Source organism: Canis aureus, chromosome 15, assembly GCF_053574225.1.
Source record: "Canis aureus isolate CA01 chromosome 15, VMU_Caureus_v.1.0, whole genome shotgun sequence".
NCBI lineage: Eukaryota > Metazoa > Chordata > Mammalia > Carnivora > Canidae > Canis > Canis aureus.
In genome coordinates, this window is record NC_135625.1 from 21,329,691 (window position 1) to 21,352,735 (window position 23,045).

Consider the following 23,045-nt stretch of genomic DNA (forward strand, 5'->3'; position numbering starts at 1 on the left):
TGGCGGATGGATAACGGGGCGGGGAGCCGAAGCCTTTGTTCAGTAAATTCTATTGGCGGACTCGTTCGAGGTCCGCTGCCAAGGCTTTTCCGTGTGTTCCTCGCCGCGGCTTGGAACTCTCTCCACGGCCCCGTACCCGAGGCGACGCGCGCCGATCGGCACCTGCGGCCACGGTCAGCGCCCGCTCTGCGCGGGGCGTGCGGAGGGCGCTCCGCGGCCAGGTGGCCTCGCTGTCCCCGCTGCCCCTGTCGCTCCTGCTGCTGCTGCTGCTCCTGCTGCCTGAACCCGGACCCGAGCTCTGACGACCCGCGCTAGCCTATCAGACCGGGTCCCCTTCTGAGAGGTGACTTGGTCCCCGGGGCCGCAGGGTGCTGTTCTGTCCGATACCCACCCACCCCGAGCCCGTCTCCTTAATGCGAAATCCTTTTCCTGGCAGCTCAGCCAGTTTTCCGCCCCGTCTCCACCGCCGCCGCCCCCTCAGCGCTTTAGCACAGACTTGCCAACTTGCACTTGCGTTACCTTGAATTGCATACCCGCCTGGTGAGGTTGTAAGCTCCCCGGGGCCAGGACCCGTGCCCTTTTGAGATAAACATCCTAGCTTCTGTCTGCGAGCTTGACCCGCGAGGAGGGGTTTGCAAAGTGTTTGTAAAATGAACGAACGATTCTGCAGTGTGTTGCTCCAGATGAGCTAAGTGGTGGGAAAATTCAAGGCGGGAACTTCTTTCTTTTCCTCCCCCCGCAGGGGGTGGCTCGCTTTGTTGTGTGCCAGGCGCTGCGCAGACCGTGGAAATACCGTGGTGAGGAAGAACCAGACTCATCCCAGTTCCTGCCTTCGTGGAGCCAGCAGTTTATGGGAGGCGGGGGTGTGTGTGTGGGGGGGCAGCTGTTAATTAAAGGATTCCCACGCATTGCATGTGAACTGATAACCCATTAGATAAACCATGGCCAGGGCGTGCAAAGAGAAGTACATGATATGAGGGAGTTAAAGAAGTGGCGAGTGGGCTACACAATCCAAAGGATCGGTGTTAATTGGGGGAACTAAAGTTCAGCACAGTGAAGCACTCGCATGAAGTAAAACAGGTCCTGTGGCTGGAGAGAGCCTGATTTGAGAACTGAAAGAAGACAAATGGAGCCCAGGTGCCGGGGAGTGTGGTTCCCATGGTGACAAATGTGGGTGCTGGCAGACCTTGTGAGCCATGTAAAGAATCGCAGCCCTTGGAACAGCACAGGAAGCCCTTGTGGTTGGGCAACGGGATGGAGCTTTGAAACAAGCTGCAAATGAAAGTAGTGCATCCCCAGCTAACTAAATTTGCTTTAAAACAGACTCGATCAGAGGAAGAGGTGGAATGGGAAAAAAATGAGAAGATCTTCTTATGCTTTAGTTTATTTTTTTTTTAAGATTTTATTTATTCATGAGAAACACATAGAAAGAGGCAGAGACACAGGCAGAGGGAGAAGCAAGCTTCCTGAAAGGAGCCCGAGGTGGGACTGGATCCTGGGACTCCAGGATCATGCCCTGAGCTGAAGGCAGACGCTCAACCGCTGAGTCACCCAGGCGTCCCTATGCTTTAGTTTAAAGGGAATCTTCACTTGCTCCTTTGATATTACACATTAGCAATGATTGATGCTCAGATGAACCACAGTTCCAAATAGGCAAGCGTGTTTAGTGTCACTGAAATTCAAGGCAAAAGGTTCTTACCTTGGATTATAAACTGGGGAGCATAAACCAATGTTTGTTTTATTCAATGTGTGCCCAGTGCTTGGATCTAGTTGGTACTTAAAAAATACTGTGGGGGTGCTTGAGTGGCTCAATTGGTTAAGCTTCCCAGTCTTGATCTTAGGGTCCTGAGTTCAATTCCCCCCACTTTATTCCTATAATATACATATAATATTTCATTACTGTAGTGATGAAATAGAAGCAGATATTCTTTAGCTCTATGGTCTTCTTTTCTAGAACATTTTTTTTGTTTTGTTTTGTTTTTAAAGATTTTATTGGGCAACCTGGGTGGCTCAGTGGTTTAGTGCCTGCCTTCGGCCCACGCGTGATCCTGGAGACCCGGATCGAGTCCCACATCGGGCTCCCTGCATGGGGCCTGCTTCTCCCTCTGCCTGTGTCTCTGCCTCTCTCTCTTTCTCTCTGTCTCTCAAATAAATAAATACAATCTTTAAAAAAAATTACTTATTTATTTGAGAGAGAGATAGCAAGAGAGAGCAGAGCAGGAGGGGGGTGGGCAGAGAGAGAAGCAAACTTCCTGTTGAGTAGAGAGCTTGACCTGGGGCTTGATCCTAGGATCCTGGGATCATGACGTGAGCCAGAGGCAGATGATTAACGACTCAGCCACTCAGGGGCCCCTCCAGAACATGTCCAACAACAGAAGTAAATAAATAGCTGAATGTTTAATGTGATATATCAAAAGAAAATTGACAATTGGAGTTTGCCCTTGAACAAATACTCTTAATTCATTGTGGATTATTGTTTTTGTTGTTCTTCATTTTTTATCTTGCCTAGACAATTGTCCTTTCTCGTCCATCCCCTTAGTGAACTAATTTTGCCAGTGACACATCTCTTGTATTCATTTAAACTTGAAAAAACTCAAGAACTATAGGATAATAACAATTATATGTGTGGTGCATTCTGAAACACTGTTGTAATTTCCAGTAGGAGAGACAATGCAGTATGTTTAGGTCATTTGATCTCAACTGAAAGTGCCCCTCCACCTTATGTAATTATGATGTTTAAACCCACTTTGAACTTCTCAAAAGAAAGATGTTTGTTTACACAGTATTTATTCTGCGCTATACAGTAACAATTTTATCATTTACAATAGGTGAATGGCAATGTAATAGATGTCATACACATTCCTTTGTAATTTGCGGACACTTCACCTGGCCCCACAAAGTAGATTCTTTCCCCACATAGTTTGGGACCATTGTTTTATAGTGAATGCTAACTCTGAGGCTGAAAGTAATTTGGACTGAAATTTAATAATCACCTTTTTTCTAAAGCTTTTTTTTCTGTATTTTTCAACATAAAGTAGGATTTTGCTATAAAAGAAATAGCCATAAGGAACCTTTTGAAGTTATCAATATAGAGAAAACCACCACAAGAAGCAACCATGCCTGCAGAAGGAGGGAAAACTGACATGGAGAGGATTGGCCTCTTCAGTGAGATGGAATATGTTACTGTTGGTGACAAATACTTGTCATCATTTAACCGTAAGTATGTCTGGTTTTCTTTACAAAAGCCTAATAGTGGATTTTTTCTATAGAAAATTTTGGATTTAATATTCAGGTTAAGTGATATTTTTTTTAATGCATTGTATTTTAAAGTGTTAAGTTTAAAGTTGAAGAAACTTATAAAATTTCAAGAAAGAGAGAACTTTATATGAGCAGGAAGCTACTTTCACTGGGATACCCTACCTTTGTATATTCTCGTCATTGGTAATTTTACTTCTTTCCAAAGGTGCATGGCAGTGTTCTCTCAGAATATTTTGTTTTTAGCTGATGGTTTCTCAGATGGGACACTCTGCTATGCAAGCACCATTTATATTTGCATACCAAAAGGCCATCCATGATTAATTTCTTGAAAAATGAAATGCTAAGTGATAGCTGAGGGATTTTTAGAAGAGTTATAAATAAAGAGCTAAAGTCACTAAACATTTTAAGTGTCTCGGTTAAATTTTTGGCTATTCAATGACTCCTTTGTTATAAGAAGAGAGAATACACTGACATTAAATATCTTCAAGGTATATTGTTAAGTAAAAAAAATCGAGGTGCAGAATAGTTATTATATATTATGCTAAGCAACAATGATAGAAATGGATATATATGAAAGTATTCATTGGGACATGTTTAAACATTCTCTGGAAAACAAAATAAATATCATGATTTCCTGTGAGAGAGGAACTGGATGGATGAATGTGGGAGGAAAATTTATTGTAATTTATTGTAAAATAAATTCAATTTATTGTAAAATAAATTTCAAATGTATTGACAATTTATTGTAAAAACATATTATTTGGAACCATGTGAATATATTAACTTTTTAAAACTTTAAGTTCAAAATCAATGATACAAATTTATATTTATTTGTTTATTTTTAAAGATTTTATTTGTTAGAGAGCACAAGCAGGAGGAGTGGCAGGCAAAGGGAGAGGGAGAAACAGGCTCTCTGTTGAGCAGTGAGTCTGACTCTGGACTCCCTCCCAGGATCCTGGGATCTTGACCTGAGGTGAAGGCAGATGCTGAACTGACTGAGCTACCCAGGCACCTCACAAATTCATATTCAAATAACTGATTTAAGATTGTTTTACTTCAAAAAAATTTCACATTGCTGGACTTCCCAAATTGAGCTCTCCTAGATCTAAATTATATAAAAGGTTCTAAATACTTATAAAACTAGCCTTTTAAAAAATTACTGGGCTGCTAGTATTTTATTGTATAAATATATCACATTTATCTGTTCTCTTGTTGATGGACATTTGAATTGTTACTTGTTTTTGAATATTATGAATGAAACTGCTATGAAAATTCTTGTTCATGACTTTTAGTGAGTATAGACACTCATGTGTGTTGTGTATATATCCAGAAGGAGAATTACCTCGGTTTGAGTATGGAACACCTTTCACTTGGGCCTGAATACACACACCCATGCACACGTACTGATAACTCACACAGTGTTTTTCTAGTATATAGATGGGGAAGCATTGGATTAGATGACTTTCAGGGTCTCTTCCAGCTCTAAAATTCAGAGTCTATAACCAAGACCTAATGATTAAAATGAATTAATGGAAACCTCTTAGGTCTTTTTTTTTTTTTTTTAAGATTTTTATTTATTCATGAGAGACACAGAGAGAGAGAGAGAAAGAGAGAGGCAGAGACACAGGCAGAGGGAGAAGCAGGCTCCATGCAGGGAGCGTGACATGGGACTCGATCCCCGGTCTCCAGGATCAGGCCCTGGGCTGATAGCAGCGGTAAACCACTGAGCCACCCGGGCTGCCCAGATCTTATTGTCAATGCAGTATGCAACACAGACCTTTCAGTGAATATCTTGAGATAGCATTTTAGAGCTCAAAACTCACTGGCTCCAATCACAGTTTGAAACTTTTCTCGGTTATTTTTCATGTTCTTTAATTATTAGTGAGCTCAAAATTATGATATTCTTAATTTATTTTTAAAGGACCCTTTAATGAGGCTGCAAGCAAAAATAAACAGATGCTACCTGGGGGATCCAAAGAAATGTCAAATCTCCAGGCAGGTTATTTTGATCCCCATTTTGTAAGGATATTTGAAGGTGAAGGCTATGTAAATCTGAATCAAGTGAGGAGACGGCATATGATGGAAGAAGCCAAAAAAAATCTAGGCAAAGCCTTCCTCCCTAGTAGTGGAGAAAAAAAGCTGTAAGTGTTTGGGGGAAAAGTCATAAATACATCTTCTGCACCTTTCTCTCCTCTAGCCCAAATTAGGTGTTTTTCTGGGTGACTTAAGTAGGATTCATTTATTAAAATAAAAGTTTTAGGATGAACTTGTCTTAGGTGGAGACAGTTATATTGGATGATATAGGTTGATCGGTAGTTTTGATTCTCATTTCATTAAATTTATGATTATGCCATTACTCTCTATTGGTTTATACAATAAAAGCCAACTAAGTAATGCAAATACCTAGTTTGTTTGAAAACCTTGAAAATACTGCCTTGGGTCATCATACTATGCCCTTCACTGTTTTATCTGCTTTGCAAAAACTTTTAAAAAGTATAAATAAAAATTATAAAATTAGGAGAAGCCTTTTTTGGATAAAGAAGATAATTCATCAAGATATATTATTTCAAAATCATTGCGAAGATACATGCAGGGAGTTTAACAATATTTAAGTTGTGACAATTGTCAATGTGAAGGTTCATTTTTTTTTTCTTACCTTTAAACCATTAAACAAAGGAAATCAAATAGTAGGCTACATCATATTATAAAGCTCAGCTATATAATGCTGAGCTTTATATGCACACACTATAATATTGACTCTGTAGAATTTATGATAGATGAGGATTGCCTGAAGGCCAATTTTGTGCTTAATTGTGCTATTTTTTTCTTTTTGAGGTTAATAAAACTATCTTTTGAATTAATGGAAACTATTATCATTTCCTAGAGATTATGTAATTTTATGTGGAACATTTAAAATAAGCATTAAAAATTAAAAACAGTATCTCATCTGAAGATTTGTGACTTTGGAAAATGGGGGAAATTAGATTAGAAACTAAAAAAAATGTTTTTTTTCTTAGTGATATTAGGCAAGTCAATTCCATTGCATATATTTTGTTACCTTTTCAGTGATTTTTTATAAATTGTGATCCAATGTGAATAACCCAAAATTTGCTGTATTAATTTGCTTCCTTTTTAAAAAACTGAATTGAAGATGTGGTTTAGGAAGCTACTATGGAACAATAGGTGGTCCAGTGCCATTCTTCAGTGCACAGTCAAAACCCAGAGAAAAATATGAGGCACCTGGAAAGAATTTGTACACAAACCCGGGAAAGAAAGGAACTGGATATGGGTAAGATATTTTTCATACTTTCATATCATTTGTTTCAAACGTAAAAAAAATAAAATTTAAAATTTCTGAGTCCTAAAATCACCATTACTTAATTTCCTTCCTTAGCTATGCAAATGTTACCATAGGTAAACAGTTTTCACACTCTGCTGATTTCTATGATGCACCCAAACTTAATTTTAAGGTAAAATAATTTATTTTAACTTTCTTCAGTCTTTCTCTTAATTGACCTAGGGAATTCTTCTACTTGGAATAATTTATGTTACATAATTTCAAATTCTCTGATTGACAGAAGGAGAATGAAGAACACCATCGTTTAGTTAAAGGAACACCTTTCAAATTAAATCTTTACCCAAGAGAATATTTTGATACTAATCCTTATTTGTTTGAGAATCCTTTACCACCAATTAAAAAAATAGAGAAGAAAGAATTACTTACACACCCCTTTAAGCCCTCTTCTCCTGGTAAAAAGGTAAGTTAAAAATTTTAAAATTAAAAAATATTAAACATTATAAAGAACTATTGCTTCTTCCTATCAATTCATTTTGTTATCCATGTAAATAATAAACTTCTGTTTATTATTCACATTCTTATCATTCATATTAAGAATTGTGAGATTTATTTTTAAAAGATTATGAAAAATCACAAAGCCTGGCTAGTGTAGGGAATAACAAAGCTCTTGAAATGAAAGAATGTCACTTCAAGTGTATTTGAATTTACAATGGATTTTCTAAATACCTCTCTAGATCTTAGGCATAGTTTTTCACAAAACCATGAAAAGCCAGACCATCTTTTAGTTTTTGAAATAGTAGTTAAAATGAACTCTCTCCTACTGTGCTGAAGTTTACAGGTATGAATAAAAATAAAAATATTGTTGGAGAAGTCCAAGATGGTAGAGGAGTAGCAGACCTTAGCTTCATTGGTCCCAGGAATTCACCTAGATAGCTATCAGATCATTCAGAACACCTGTAAACTCAACTGGAGATCTAAGAAAATAGCTGCAACTCTACAATAGAAAAGCAGCCACTTTCTGCAAGATAGGAGGTGTGGAGAAGTGAATTGAGATGACATATGGGAAGATAGATCTTGGGGAAGGGAGCCTCCAGCTGCTGGCACTGGAAATTAATATAGCAGCAGACCACAAAATCAGAACTTACAGAAGTTTGTTCCGGTGAGGGACATTCTGGCCTGAAAGGCACTGAGGTGGCTAAGTGGGGTGGAATCCTAGGTGGGATAGTGTGGTTTCAGGATCCTTGGGGTCTCAGGAAGACTGGGGGTTACCTGAGTGCAACAGAGTTCCCAGACCTTGGACTGGGGAAGCCAGCTGCAATCAATGTGCCCTCGCAGCTCAGGGTTGCCTTAAACCATGAACCACAGCATGATCAGGCAGCTGCTGTCTGAGCAGGGCCCAGCAAGTGGCAGAACCACAGTGAGATCACCACCTCTTCCTCCCCTGGGAGGAACTGTGTGAGTATGTGCTGCAGGAGTCTGCAGGGTTTGGAGACTCAAAATGGGTTGTATGCCTGAGATAGAAATGCTCAGTCACAGACTGGGTGAGCACGCAGTATGGATGGAGACCAAGGAGGTGAGAATGATTGCTTTTCCTTGAGGACACATTGAGGAGTGGGTACTGAGCTCTTGGTTCTGGGGCTAGAAATTGGGAGGCTGCCATTTTATTCTCATCCCCTAAAGAAGTGTGGAAAGCCTTCAGGGAACAAAAACCACACAAAGCAATCCAGAGCAGATTACTTAGCCTGGCCCCCTGGTAGGGTGGTGTCATTCAGCTAGGGGCAAAGACACCTGAGAATCAGTGCAACAGGCTCCTCCCCGAGAAGACCAGCAAGAACATTGGCTAAGACCAAGTTTACTGATCACAGAGAACTGCAGAATTCCAGTGATAGGGGAAAATAGTATATAGAATTCATGGTTTTTTTCCCCCATGATTCTTTAGTTTTTCAATTTTAATTTTTTCTCTTTCCTTTTTCAATGAATTTATTTGATTGGCTTTTTAAAAAATCATTTTAAATCTTCATCTTTATAGTTACATTCTCTCTTTTCAATGTATTTAATTTTATTTTTGTATATATAAATTTTTATTTCTTTACAATTTTGAGGTATAGTTTGTTCTAACAAACCAACCAAAATACACTCAGGGTATCGTGTATTCCTCTGTTCTGTTCACTTGTCTGTTTATGTTCCTTTGTTTTTTTTTTTTTGGTCTTGTAATTTTAATTTTTACAGTTATATTCTATCCTTTCATTGTATTTGATTTTATTTTTGTATATGTGTAAGTTTTTCTTTCTTTACAATTTTGAGATCTAGATTTCCAACAAACAGGCCAAAATACACACAAGATCAAGTATATTGCTCTGTTCTGTCGACCTGTCTGATTATATTCTCTCTCTTTTCAATTTTTTTGGTTTGGTTTTGAGTCTCTTCTCATATGTTTAGTGTATATTTATCTGATGTCGTTGCCATTTTAGCATTTTGTTCTCTACTTCATCTATTCTTCTCTGGACAGATGACAAGACAGAAAAACTCACCTCAAAAAAGAGAGCAAGAGGCAGTACTGATTGCCAGGGACTTAATCAGTATGGACATAAGTAAGATGTTGGAACTAGCATTTAGAATAATGATTATAAAGAGAACAGCTGGGCTTGAAAAAGGCACAGAAGACACTAGATAATCCCTTTCTGGAGAAATAAAAGAACTAAAATCCAATCAGGTTGAAATAAAAAAGACTATAAATGAGATACAATAAAAAAATTGAGGTTCTAACTGCTAGGATAAATGAGGCAGAACAGAGAATTAGTGATATAGAAAAGACAATGATGGAGAATAAAGAAGCTGATTAAAAAAAAACCCAACTACTGGATCATGAGGGTAGAATTCAAGAGATAAGTAATACCATAAGGTGAAATAATATTAGAATAATTGGGATCCCATAGGAAGAGGAAAGAGAGAGGGGTAGAAGGTATAATGAAGCAAATTATAGCAGACAGCTTCCCTAATCTGGAGAAGGAAACAGGGATTCAAGTCCAGGAGGCACAGAGAACCCCCCCTTAAAATAAAAAAAATAAGTCAATACCCTGACATATAATAGTGAAACTTGCAAATATCAGAGACAAAGAGAAAATCCTGACAGCAGCTTGGGACAAAAGGTCCTTAACCTACAGGAGTAGAAACATTAGACTAGAAGCAGACCTATCCACAGAGACCTGGCAAGCCAGAAAGGACTGGCATCAAATATTCATGGTGCTAAATGAGAAGAACATGCAGCCAAGAATATTTTATCCATCTAGGATGTTATTCAAAATAGAAGGAAAGATGATAAGCTTCCAGGACAAATAGAGACTAAAAGAATTTGTGATCACCAAACCAGCCCTGCAAGAAATATTAAAAGGGATCCTTTAAATGAAGGGAGAGCCCAAAAGTAACTTATACCAGAAAGGAACAGAAACAATAAATGGAAACAGTGACTTCACAGGTAATACAATGGCACTAAATTCATATCTTTTAATAATTACTCAATGTAAATGGACTAACTGCCCCAATCAAAAGACACAGGGTATAAGATTGGATAGAAATACAAGACCCATAGATATGCTGTCTGCAAGAAACTCATTTTAGACCCAAAGACACCTCCAGATTAAAAGTGAGGGGTGGAAAACCATTTGTCATGCTAATGGACATCAAAAGAAAGCTGAGGTGGCAATCCTTATATCAGAAAAATTAGATTTTAAGCCAAAAACTGTAATAAGAGATGAGGAAAGACACCAAATAATGATAAAAGGGTCTATGCAACAAGAAGATCTGACAAATGTAAATATTTATGCCCCTAACATGGGACCAGCCAATTATGTAAAGAAGTTAACAACAAAATTAAACACATTTATGATAAATCAATAATAGTAGGAGACTTTAGCACCCCATTCACTGCAATGGGCAGTTCATCTAAGCAGAAGAACAGCAAGAAAACAAGGACTTTGAATGACATACTGGACCTGATGGACTTCATAGATATATTGAGAGCATTCCATTCTAAAGCAACAATACACATTCTTCTCGAGTACAAATGGAACATTCTCCAGAATGGATTACATACTAGGTCACAAATCAGTTCTCAACTGGTACCAAAGGATTAGGATCATTTTTAGGCCACAGTGCTTTGAAACTTGAATTCAATCACAAGAGGAAATTTGGAAAGAACTCAAATACATGAAGGCTAAAGAGCATCCTACTAAAGAATGAATGGGTCAACCAGAAATTAAAGAAGAATTAAGAAACTTCATGGAAACTAATGAAAATGAAAACACAACTGTTCTACGCTTTTGGGATATGGCAAAGATGGTCATAAGAGGGAAGTATATAGCAATACAAGTCTTAAGAAACAGAAAGGTCTCAAATACACAGGCTAATCTTACACCTAAAGGAGCTGGAGAAAGGACAGCAAGTAAAGCCTAACTCAGCAGGAGAAGAGAATAAAGATTAGAGCAGAAATCAATGAAATAGAAACCAAAGGAACAGTACAACAGATCAATGAAACTAGGAACTGGTTCTTTCAAAGAATTAATAAGATAGATACCCCCCTGGCCAGACTTATGAAAAAGAAAAGAGAAAGAACCTAAATAAATAAAATCCTGAATGAAAGATCATAATCAACATCGAAGAATACAAACAATTATAAGAACATATTATAAAAAAAATAAAAAAAGAAAAACAAAACAAAACAAAAAAACAAAAAAGAACATATTATAAGCAACTATATGCCAACAAATTAGGCAATCTGGAAAAAAATGGATACATTCCTACAGACATATTAACTACCAAAACTGAAACAGGAAGAAATAGAAAATCAGAACAGATTCATAACCAGCAAGTAAATTGAAGTAGTAATAAAAAATCTCCAAACAAACAAGAGTCCAGGGCCAAATGGCTTCCCAGGGGAATTCTATCAAACATTTAAAGAATTAATACCTATTCTTCTGAAGCTGTTTCAGAAAATAGAAATGGAAGGAAAACTTCCAAACTCTTTCCATGAGGTCAGCATTACTTTGATCCCCAAACCAGACAAAGACTCCATCAAAAAGGAGATTTACAAACCAACATCCCTGACAAACATGGGTGCCAAGATACTAGCCAATAGGATCCAACAGTACATTTAAAGGATTATTCACCACAACCAAGTGAGATTTATTCCTGGGCTGCAAGAGTGGTTCAACATATGCAAATGAATCAATGTGATACACTACATTAATAAAGGAAAGGACAAAAACCATATGATCCTCTCAATAGATGCAGAAAAAACATTGACAAAGCACAACATCCTTTCTTGATTAAAACTCTTCACAGTGTAGGGATAGAGGGAACATATTTCAATATCATAGAAGCTATCTATGCAAAGCCCAACCTCTATGACCTTGGCTACAAATATCATTCTCAATGGAGAAAAACAGAGCTTTTCCCAAAGGTCAGGAACATGGGAGGAGGTCCACTATCACCACTGCTGTTCAACATGTACTAGAAATCCTAGCCTCAGCAATCAGTCAACAAAAGAAAAGGTATCCAAATTAGCAAAGAAGTCAAACTCTTGCTCTTTGCAGATGACATGATATGTGGAAAGCCCAAAGGACTCCCCCCCCCCCAAAGTTGCTAGAACTCATTTAGCAAAGTGGCAAAATCAATGCACAGATGAGTTGCATTTCTATACACTAACAATGAGACTGAAGAAAGAGAAATTAGGGATCCCATGTACAATGCACCCCAAACCATAAGATACCTAGGAATAACCTGACCAATGAGGCAAAAGATTTGTATTCCAAAACCAGTAGAATGCTCATAAAAAAAAATTGAGGAAGACACAAAGAAATGGAAAAACATTTCATGTTCATGGATTAGAAGAACAAATAGAGTTAAAATATCTTTACTACCTGGAGCAATCTAAACATTTAATGCAACCCCTATCAAAATACCATCAACTTTTTTCACAGAGCTGGAACAAATATCCTAAAATTTGTGTAGAACTAGAAAAGACCCCAAATACCAAAGGTATTTTGAAAAAGAAAACCAAAACTGATGGCATCACAATCCCAGACTTCATCAAGGCAGTATGGTACTGGTACAAAAACAGACACATAGATCAATGAAACAGGATAGAGAACCCAGAAATGGTCCCTCAACTCTATGGTCAATTAATATACAACAAAGCAGGAAAGAATATCCAATAAAAAGTCTCTTCAATAAATGGTATTGGGAAAATTGGATAGCCACATGCAGAAGAATGAAACTGGACCATCCTCTTACACCATACACAAAGATAAATTCAAAATGGATGAAAGATCTAAATGTGAGACAGGAATCTGTCAAAATCCTAGAGAACACAAGCAGCAACCTCTGTGACCTTGGCTACAGCAACTTCTGGCTAGAAACATCTCCAAAGGCAAGGGAAACAAAGGTAAAAATGAGCTATTGGGACTTCATCAAGATGAAAAGCCTTTGCACAACAAAGTCGACAAAACCAAAAGACAACCAACAGAATGGCAGAAAATATTTACAAGTGACATATCAGGTAAAGGGCTAGTATCCAAAATGTATAAAGAATTTATCAAATTCAACATCTGAAGAACAAATAATTTAAGAAATGGGCATTCCCGGGTAGCTCAGCGGTTTAGCGCCGCCTTCAACCCAGGGCGTGATCCTGGAGACCCGGGTTCCAGTCCTGCGTCAGGCTCCCTGCATGGAGCCTGCTTCTCCCTCTGCCTGTGTCTCTGCCTCTCTCTCTCTCTCTCTCTCTCTCTCTCTCTCTGTATCTCTCATGAATAAATAAATAAAATCTTTTTAAAAAAAGAAAGGGGCATTCCTAGTGATGTTGCAGATTTATCTATTTAATTTATTTTGTAAGGCATCATCTGATGGTTTGTTTATATATTTTCTATTTTTAATTCATCCATTTTAATGAACATGCTTTTTCTTAAGGTTATTTATTATTTGTTGCTCCTCAAAAGAATCTATGTGTCCTCAATCTGGAAAACTTGAAATATCACAATTATATCTTTAATTTTTATGTGTATTAGTATCAGATACTGTAAGATATACTTAATTGATAAAGCAGCAGCAGGGCTTGAGAGGATGGACTCCAGTTTGAAAGAAGTTCTACTGTGGGTAAAATGTTATCAAACAGCATTGCATGCTACAGGGAAATGATTCATGAGAGAAAGACTCAATTGACATGGCAAACTTCATTTCTTATTTTAAGAAATTGCCATAGCCACACCAACATTCAGCAGTCATCATTTGGTCAGTAAGCAGCCATTAACATCAAGGCAAGAACTTCTACCAGCAAAAAATATGATTCACTGAAAGCTCAAATGATGTTTAGTATTTTTTTTAGCAATAAACTATTTTTAAATTAAAGTATGAACATTGTTTTTTTAGACAGAGTGTGATTACATACTTAATAGACTACAGCATAGTATAAATATAACTTTTGTAAGTACTGGGAAACCAAACCAAAATATTCATTGGACTTTTTTGTGATATTCACTTTATTGCAATTGTCTGGAACTGACCCACAATATCTCTGAGGTATGTTTGTATAGACAACTTCCTTTAAATGTAAAACCAGCTCTATAGACAATACACAAATATGTATCAACTTCTTCAAAATCTAATTTTGTTAGAAGCATTTTACCCAACTATGTTGAATTATCTCATTTTTATTTATAGGCAGGTGGAATGAAGGCAGGAACATTTGACCCTTATCCTTCACATTCTGCTGACCCTTATGTGGTTAAGTTGTCAAGCCAGATTTCCAGCAAAGGTGCTAAGATTTTCCATCCACCAAGTGGACCAAAGAGCAGACCAGTTGAAAGTATAATGACTTTGAATGTCAAAAGGTATCAGTATTATGTTACCTTAGCCTATAAACTAAGAAAATTTGTTTTTGACTTTCAAACTCTTCAAAATAATATTTCCTATTTGTACATACTTTAAACAATAACAAATCCGGGTGTCTTTGGAAATCTCAGCTCCTTCCATATAGAAGCTGTCCCTTGTAGAAGTTTTTTTTACCATCTTTTGAAATTTCTAATCAAAAAAGCTTAATTTATCTGTATGAACTGTTCTATTCATAATTTTTCTTAAAGATTTTATTCATTTAGTCATGAGAGACACACAGAGAGAGAGAGAGGCAGAGGGCAGGCCCCATGCAAGGAGCCCAACATGGGACTCGATCCCGGGACGCCAGGATCACATCCTGGGCTGAAGGCAGGTGCCAAACCGCTGGGTCACCCAGGGATCGCCCCATAATTTTTAAATCAGATCTATAGTACCTTATTATGATTTGTTGAGACTGTTTAGATATTTATAGTTCATTTAGCAGTACATGTTAACATTGTCTATTTATCAAGGGCTTTTTAAAAAAAATCTTGGTTAAATTATTATCTCCATGAGGGCTGGAGGCTCTCAGTAGTTGTGAGGAATCCTAATGACACTTGAGACTTTTCTCCTTAAGTTTGAAGTAATCTTTTATGAAATTGTCCAGGAAATATTTTGGTTAGTTAAAAAAAGCTATTAACATCACTTTATAAAAAAAAAAATAACATCACTTTATAAAGTATTATAATACTTTGAAGAAAATATTTTATTAAAGTATCTTAAAAGTTCCAATTTTACCCAGGTTTTGAGCATTCTGAAAACTGAGAAGTTCTCAAGAGTTCAGAATATAAATTAGAAAAAGACAGTCCATCATTCCTTTTTTGTGTGTGTGCAAGATCTGAATAAGTGAAAGAATTCATTTGATTACCTTTATGTTCATTGAAAAAGTTTTATTGCTGATGAAGCTAATTTACATCTTTCAAACTTCTGTGTAAACATATAATAGATTAGGTAAAGGACACCAAATTCACTTCTTTTCTTTTATAAAAACATTTCCATACATCTGGATCACTTCTGGGTGGTGATTTTAATGCCAGTCTTATTATTCTATCTCCAAAATAAGACTGTCTATCATTCATGTAATTTAACTGTTGTCTCCAGGCATAATATTCTAAGTGGTCTAGTTGGTGGAAGTGGAAATATATGGAGTCTTTTTTCATGTCCTTTGATCTTTCTCCTTTGGCAAGCCCCCTATCTATCAGTACTCTGCCCAACTTTATCTATGTAATATAGAACAGAGAGTAGAATTAGAATTTTCTTCACTACATTCACCCTCAAATAGATGGGATTCTTTTTTGGGTCAGGGGAGTGGGCAGATTAAGGTTTTCTCTGTGTCCTTTTCTATCCAGAGAGCAGACCTGAGAAACTGCTATGATATATATGTTTGGAGCAGAGAAAAGAAAATAATATCTGATTGCTCTTCTGGAAAATCAGAAGTTTATCTTCTGTTTGGTAATTTTTAGTTTATTGATACTTTTTATATTATCACAAATATTATCCTAAAGCAAGTTTTAGCTTCTTTTACCCTAATTTTACTTATTTATTACAATATTTTACTTAAATATTTACTTATTTTAGAGCATGCACATGAGTGGGGGAGGGGCAGAGAGTGAGGGAGAGAGAATTCCAAGCAGACTCTATGCCAAGTGCAGAACCTGACATAGGGCTTAATCCCACAACCCTGAGATCATGACTGCAGCCAAAATCAAGAGTCAGATGCTCAAGTGACTGAGCCACCTAAGCACCCCTTACCCTAAGTTAAAAAAAAAAATAAACCTTTTGGTTGTATTTAAAATTGGTCCTCAAATCCAATTTTTCCATCTTAAATTATATTTTAAGTGAAGCTTTTTATTTTTTTTAATTTTTTTAAGTGAAGCTTTTTAATGTGGTGAGAGAATTTGATTTTGAATTATTAATTTTTTATTGCAAAACTTTTTTTACAAGAATGTACAGATATATTACCTGTACCTTAAAACTAAATATGCATTTATTTTCCAATTTTAGGGCACTAAATATGAAGAACTACAAGACTGCTTCAGTCCAGTCCTATTAGCATGAGGAACACAAATAGCTTTCTAGGTCTCATCTACCAACAATTCATTATCAAATGCGAATTATTTGCAGAAAAACATAAGATATGGAACAGGTATCTCAAGCATTTAAAATATATATACCCTGCAACTCTAATACTCTTCCTTGTTTTAGTACCATTGCTAATGAATAAATAGTATTTGTTAATAATATATGATTGCTAATCTTTGTTTAGGTCTTTGTTTCTGGGGAAAATAAACTGTTTAAACATTTCATAAAATCCTGAAGTATAGTCTATTGTTGGAAAGCTTACTTCTAATCTGCCAGACCTGTCCAAACCTGCCTTCCCTGAAACATCCCTGTGCCCCGCATCCCACCCTCCCACGCCGGGTCTTAATCTCTTATTCCCAGATTATCTTTTTCATTTGCCCTACCACTTAAAAAAATCAGTTCTTAAGAGATTTGATTTAAATACATTACTGTAATTCACAGTGAGGTCTTTTTTATTAACAGTCCCTATTCAATTGAGGGTAGGGGTAGTACTATTTAAAAAGGGAAATTTACAGTATCTATTAATATGATATATTGGGGAAGTTGTTTTTGAACATGGTGATTTCCTTAGTACTTGTCCCTTTGCCATTCTAGGCTTCTCAGAACTGGAAATCAAAGTGTTTAGAGGCTGCAGTACTCTTTTGATTTGCTTTTTATTCAGGGTGAGAGGTGGGAAGAACACTGTCAATTCAGATGTATCTGACTTTTAAAGGGATTGCAGATGGTATAGAGAATTTTTACTATTATAATATATATATGTATGTATAAAATTTTATTTATTCTTTCCTGAGAGACAAGAGAGAGAGAGGTAGAGACATAGGCAGAAGAAGCACGCTCCCTGTGAGGAGCCCGTTGTTGGACTCAATCTCAGGATCTTAGGATCATACCCTAAGCTAAAGGCAGATGCTCAACCATGAGCCACACCGGTGCCCCCTATTTATTTATTTTTATATCTCATGCTATTTACTTTTTTCTAAAAGAATATTTAAAATCTTTATTTCCTATCTGGAGGACAGTGTGGAATGAACATCTTAAAGACATTATCAAGGATATAATGTGACCCAAAGGAAATACATTTGTCTTTAGGAAAAGATTTACTAGATGCACATAACTGAATAAAAGTCATATATATTGATGTTACTAAATAAGCTGTATAGATATATGCATTCTTTTGGGATAGGAGGTTTATATTTTCAAATTTTATTAAAATCTAATTACATTTATGCCTTTGTTAGCTATAATTAATTTTTATTGATGGACCTCTAGTAGCAATTCACACTTCATGTAATATTCATAGATGGGAATGCTCATTTAATGTCTTACTAGGAGTTATAAGAAGCATTATGACAATTGGGAGAGCTCATTTAGAGTTTACATAAATGCATTGTGTCAATTTACAGAAAAGCAAATGCAGAAACCAGTCACAGAAATAGTGAAGCATGTAGAAAAACTAAGACTTTTGAAATAAAGCAGAGGAACACACACATACATACACACACATTTGATTTAAAGGGTATAAATTATTTATGATGTCCATTAATTTTTTTCTTTATAAGGATTTTATTTATTTAGAGAGAAAGTGTATATGTGCAGCAGAGATAGAGGGGCAAAGGGAGAAGGAGAGAGAGAATCTCAAGCTGACTCTGTGCTGAGCATGGAGCCCAGCTTGGAGCTCCATCTCACAATCCTGAAATCATGACCTGAGCTGAAATCAAGAGTCAGACACTTAACCAACTGAGCCACCAAGATGCTTCAACCTTTTGTTATTTAAATTGTCTTGGCCATAGAAAAATATGAAAAGAATTTCAATCTATTTTATGAGGCTAGCATAACTAGACAAGGATAGCTAAAAAGGAAAATAATATTTCTTTTTTGTTTGTTTTTTTTGAAAATAATATTTCTTTTTTTTTTTTGAAAATAATATTTCTAACTCATTGAAAAAACCCCAAATCAAGTATAAGCCAATGGAATTCACATTTTAAATGATCATAAAATAAGATTGATTGTTTATTTTATTTTTTTAGATTGATGGTTTAATGACCACTACAATAGCTTGACATTAGTAGATCTGTTATTTTAATTAGCTTAATCAATATATTAAAATGGAAAACGTACATATTCTCCCAATAGATGCTGGAAAGCTATTTGATAAAATTAAATACCCTTTTCACTTTAAGCCTCTTAGGACATGAGGATTAGGAAGAACCTTTCTTACTTTTTAAAGGATATCTATCAGAATCATAACAGACGTTAAGCTAGAGCCATCAACAACTCAAACACTGTGCTAGAAAATGCAGCTAAAAGACAGGAAAAAGCCCTGAGGAGAATAAATGTCACACACACACAAAAATACATCATTCCTCCCAGGTGATATAGTTACTTACCTACAATGTAAAAAGAAACTATTGAACAGGGCAGCTCAGGTGGCCCAGTGGTTTAGCGCTGCCTTCGGCCCAGGGCGTGATCCTGGAGACCCGGGATCGAGTCCCACATCCGGCTCCCTGCATGAAGCCTGCTTCTCCTTCTGCTTGTGTCTATGCCTCTCTCTCTGTCTTTCATGAATAAGTAAATTTAAAAACCTTAAAAAAATCCTATTGAACAATATTAGAAATAATAAAATAGTCCAATAAATGTAAAGATCTCCAAAAAAGATATTTTTTATATGACAGTTAGGTGTCTGTTTCTGGGGAAAATAAACTGGTATCTCAAGCATTTAAAATATATATACCCTGCAACTCTAATACTCTAATACTCTTCCTTGTTTTAGTTAGGAAGTGTGAAAGTTGTCTATTTATAATAGAAAAAAGCTGTGGAAATTTAGGATTAAAATGTAGATATAAAAGAGTGGCCTGAATAATATAGCATGTTCCAGGGAAACTCAATATTGTAAACATGCAATTTCTCTACAGTATTAATAGATTTAATGCAATTTAACCGAAATCCCTACAGAATTACAAATAAAACTTGATTAGCTACTTCTAAATTTTATTTTGAAGACAAAATATGAACATACTGATAGGAAAATTTGAAAGAAGATATTTGTCCCAACCAAAAATATACAAGGCTGTTTATAACATAATTACAACACTAATATGTTAGGAGATTCCAATTAAAACATCCAGGTAGAACACATTTATTTGCTGGCTTTCTCTGACACCAAAAACATAATACTAAAATAATGAGCCTAGAAAAATGTATAATGTAAGGGGATCACTAGAGAATAAGAAGTTTAAAAAGATACAATAGACTTAAAAGAAATAAATAATTTAAAAAAGTAAAAAGTAAGAATAGAGCTAGAAACATTTAATCGTGCTTAGGAAAGACTTTTCCTGTCTATTTCTTTTTTATCTCCTACCTCCTTCCTATCCTCAGTGCTTTCCCAGTTTGGGCAGCCTAGAATTTTTACCCCTACATAAAAAATAAAAGATCTCACTTCTAAACATTTGGAAGATACACTTAGGGAAAATTAGGGCTATAAGAGTATGGTTCTTATTCTGGCATTATTCTCATAATAATACTTAACTGGTTAATTGTTTGGAGGGCTCCATAGCCTAAAGTGTGGCTCTCTACTTATACAGTTTAAAGTGAAGAATGGCTAGTCAATAGCCCTGTACATGGATACTGATAGTCACAGACAGCTTTCCTAGAGTTGGGGGAGATTCAGTGGAAAAACATTCCTATAGATACCAGCTACCTAGAAAAATTACTGCTATGTTTTATCCATTTATAGGACTTTCTAAATTTCCCAAACTTGACTATCCCAAAGATAGATTAAGAGGGGCTGGATTTATTCTCCTTCCTTAAACAATTGAAAACTGTACAAAACATACAGAACCCCTCTTCTTAGAATTAGACACAGTGCAGGACTGTAATCAATGAGAAAAAGGAAACAGCTGAGTAAATCCTACAATTGCTTTTTATTTGGAAGCACTTTCTGAAATGGAAGGGATGGAAGGGAATCTTTATAGCCTTGCTCAGATGAGACATAAATTGGTACTCAGGGAGTATAAAATGTCTTGAATTTGGGGTAGAGTTCTAGAGAGGAAAGAACTACATGGGAAAAGAGTTCAGAATTGTGCACTGGAGTCCCCTTAATCCTGCTAACTACTAAGGCACACATAGGGTTAAAATCCATGGAGGAAGGCAAAGGACAACTAGGGACCTGTCAGTTAACTGCTTCCCATAGCTTACTGAGGGCCAGGAATCATTTGAGGATAGGAAGTTCCTACCAGCCCACAGAGGGTCTTTGTCAGTCTCTCAGGGTATTCAGTGCAATCCCAGAGGATCTAGACTAAACTAGAGGTTGCACTAGACCCACCTAACAAAAAATTTAAAATAAGCCTCAAAAGGATCAAATTGAAACAGAAGTAACTAATCTCAACAGAACTACCCCCTTTTCTTTAAAGGAAAACAAAAAAATCTGGACAATTAATATGAAATTTAGTGTTTGCCTTCCAATAAAAAACTAGTAGATATGCCAAGAAGCAGGAAAATATGACCCATAACCAGAAAAAGATCATTAGAAACAAGTCCTCAAATGGCAGAGAAGATGGAATTAACATCAAGGACATTATAATAGTTATAACTATGTTTATTTAAAAGAAAAGATGAGGACAATGAGGAGAGATACTAAAGGCATAAATAAGACCAAATGGAAAATCTAGAGATGAAAAATAAAATAACTGAAATAAAAATTTTCAGTAAATGGGCATAATAGCACATTCAGCATTGCAAAAAAAAAAAAAAAAAAAGCAAAAAAAAAAAACCCAACAAAACAACAACAACAAAACAAACAAAACAAAACAAAACAAAAACTAGGGAACTTGAAGATATAAAAATGGAAAGTATCCAAAGTGAAACACAGAGAAAAAAGACTAGAAAGAAAATGAAAGGAACATCAGTGAGCTCTAGAACAGTATTAAGGTCTAATGTATGTCTAACCAAGTCTTAGAAAGCAGTAGAGAGAAAAAGATTAAGAAATAGGGCAGTCCCGGTGGCTCAGCGGTTTAGCGCTGCCTTCAGCCCAGGGCATGATCCTGGAGACCCAGGATCGAGTCCCATGTTGGGCTCCCTGCATGGAGCCTGCTTCTCCCTCTGCCTGTGTCTCTGTGCCTCTCTGTGTGTGTGTGTGTGTGTGTCTCATGAATAAATAAATAAAATCTTAAAAAAAAAATAATGGCTGAAAATCCCCAAATATGAAGAAAGTTAAAAACCCCTAGTCTAAAATGTCCAAGGAATAATAAGTAGCATAAAGAAAGAAAATGCATACCAAGACACATCATAATAAAATTATAGGAAACCAGTGATAAAGAGAAAAATCTTAGTATCTACCAGAGAAAAAAAAAGACTGTCTATGAGAATTCTTAGCAGAAATGATGTAAGTCAGAAAAAGAATGATATTTTCAAAAAATTCAAAGAAACTGCCAATTCAGAATTCCATAGTCACTGCAACATATTTTTCAAAAGATTAAGGTGAAATAAAGACTTTGTGAAAGAGAAAAGCTGGGACCTGCATTACAACTAATGTTAAGGAAGTTTTTAGGTAGAATACAAATGATCAGATGGAAACATGGGTTTTAAAGATGCTAGAGAGGCCCCTGGCTGGCTCAGTCAGTAGAGCATGCTGGGTGTGGAGCCTACTTAAAAAAGTAAATAAAAATTTAAAAATTTTTTAAAAAGGATGCTAGAAATGATTAATAAAAAAACTTTTTTCGGGGATCCTTGGGTGACTCAGCGGTTTAGCACCTGCCTTTGGCCCAGGGCGTGATCCTGGAGTCTCGGGATCAAGTCTCACGTTGGGCTCCCAGCATGGAGCCTGCTTCTCCCTCCTCCTGTGTCTCTGCCTCTCTCTTTATGTCTATCATAAATAAATAAATAAATAAATAAATCTTTAAAAAAAATAATTAAAAAAAACTTTTTTCTCCCTTCTGGTTTAATTTCTTTAATCAAAGATAACTTATTATTTATAGTAAAAATATTAAAAATCTGTTGGGTTTATAACATATTTAAAAGTAAAGGCTAAATTACAGTAGCATAAAAATGGGAATAGGGAAATAGAGATTTGTTATTGTAAGAATCTTCCATTGTATATGAGTTGGTATAATATCATTTGAAGAAAATCAAAGTAAGCTAAAAATATGCAACTCTAGAGCAGCATTTAAAGAGTAAACAGAGATTTCTGACAAATTGGAGAGAAAAATGTAATCCTAAATAATCCAAAAGAAGGCAGAAAAAGATAAAAGGAACAAAATATATGGGACAAATAGAAACCAAATACATAGAAAGCAATTACATTAAACATATTGATAATTATATTAAATGTAAATAGCTAAATGCTGCAAGTTAAAGGCATAGATTGTCAGACTTGATAAAAAGAAAGTCATTTATATGCTTTCTAAAATAAATCCATGTTAAATGTAAACATATAGATTAAAAGTAAAAGGATGTACTTAGCTTGTGAGTTCAATTGTTTTTTACTGGCAGT

At 36.1% G+C, this 23,045-nt stretch overlaps 1 protein-coding gene across 12 annotated transcripts in view; it reads left to right on the forward strand.

Annotated features, from left to right (window-relative positions):
• The first annotated feature begins 28 nt into the window (after positions 1-28).
• CFAP96 (cilia and flagella associated protein 96) overlaps positions 29-23,045 on the forward strand; it is a 36,437-nt gene continuing 13,420 nt past the window's right edge. Inside the window, exons 1-9 of one of the 12 annotated variants that reach the window (XR_013352690.1) lie at positions 29-343; positions 743-863; positions 3,039-3,216; positions 5,180-5,399; positions 6,410-6,547; positions 6,653-6,728; positions 6,837-7,016; positions 14,270-14,439; positions 16,484-16,625. Coding sequence is in view for 11 of the 12 variants with exons in the window: in XM_077848733.1 (XP_077704859.1) it covers positions 3,117-3,216; positions 5,180-5,399; positions 6,410-6,547; positions 6,653-6,728; positions 6,837-7,016; positions 14,270-14,439; positions 16,484-16,532 (933 nt within the window). In the remaining variant the exon portion in view is untranslated. The other 11 variants (XM_077848733.1, XM_077848734.1, XM_077848735.1 and 8 more) reach the window with 11 other exon arrangements.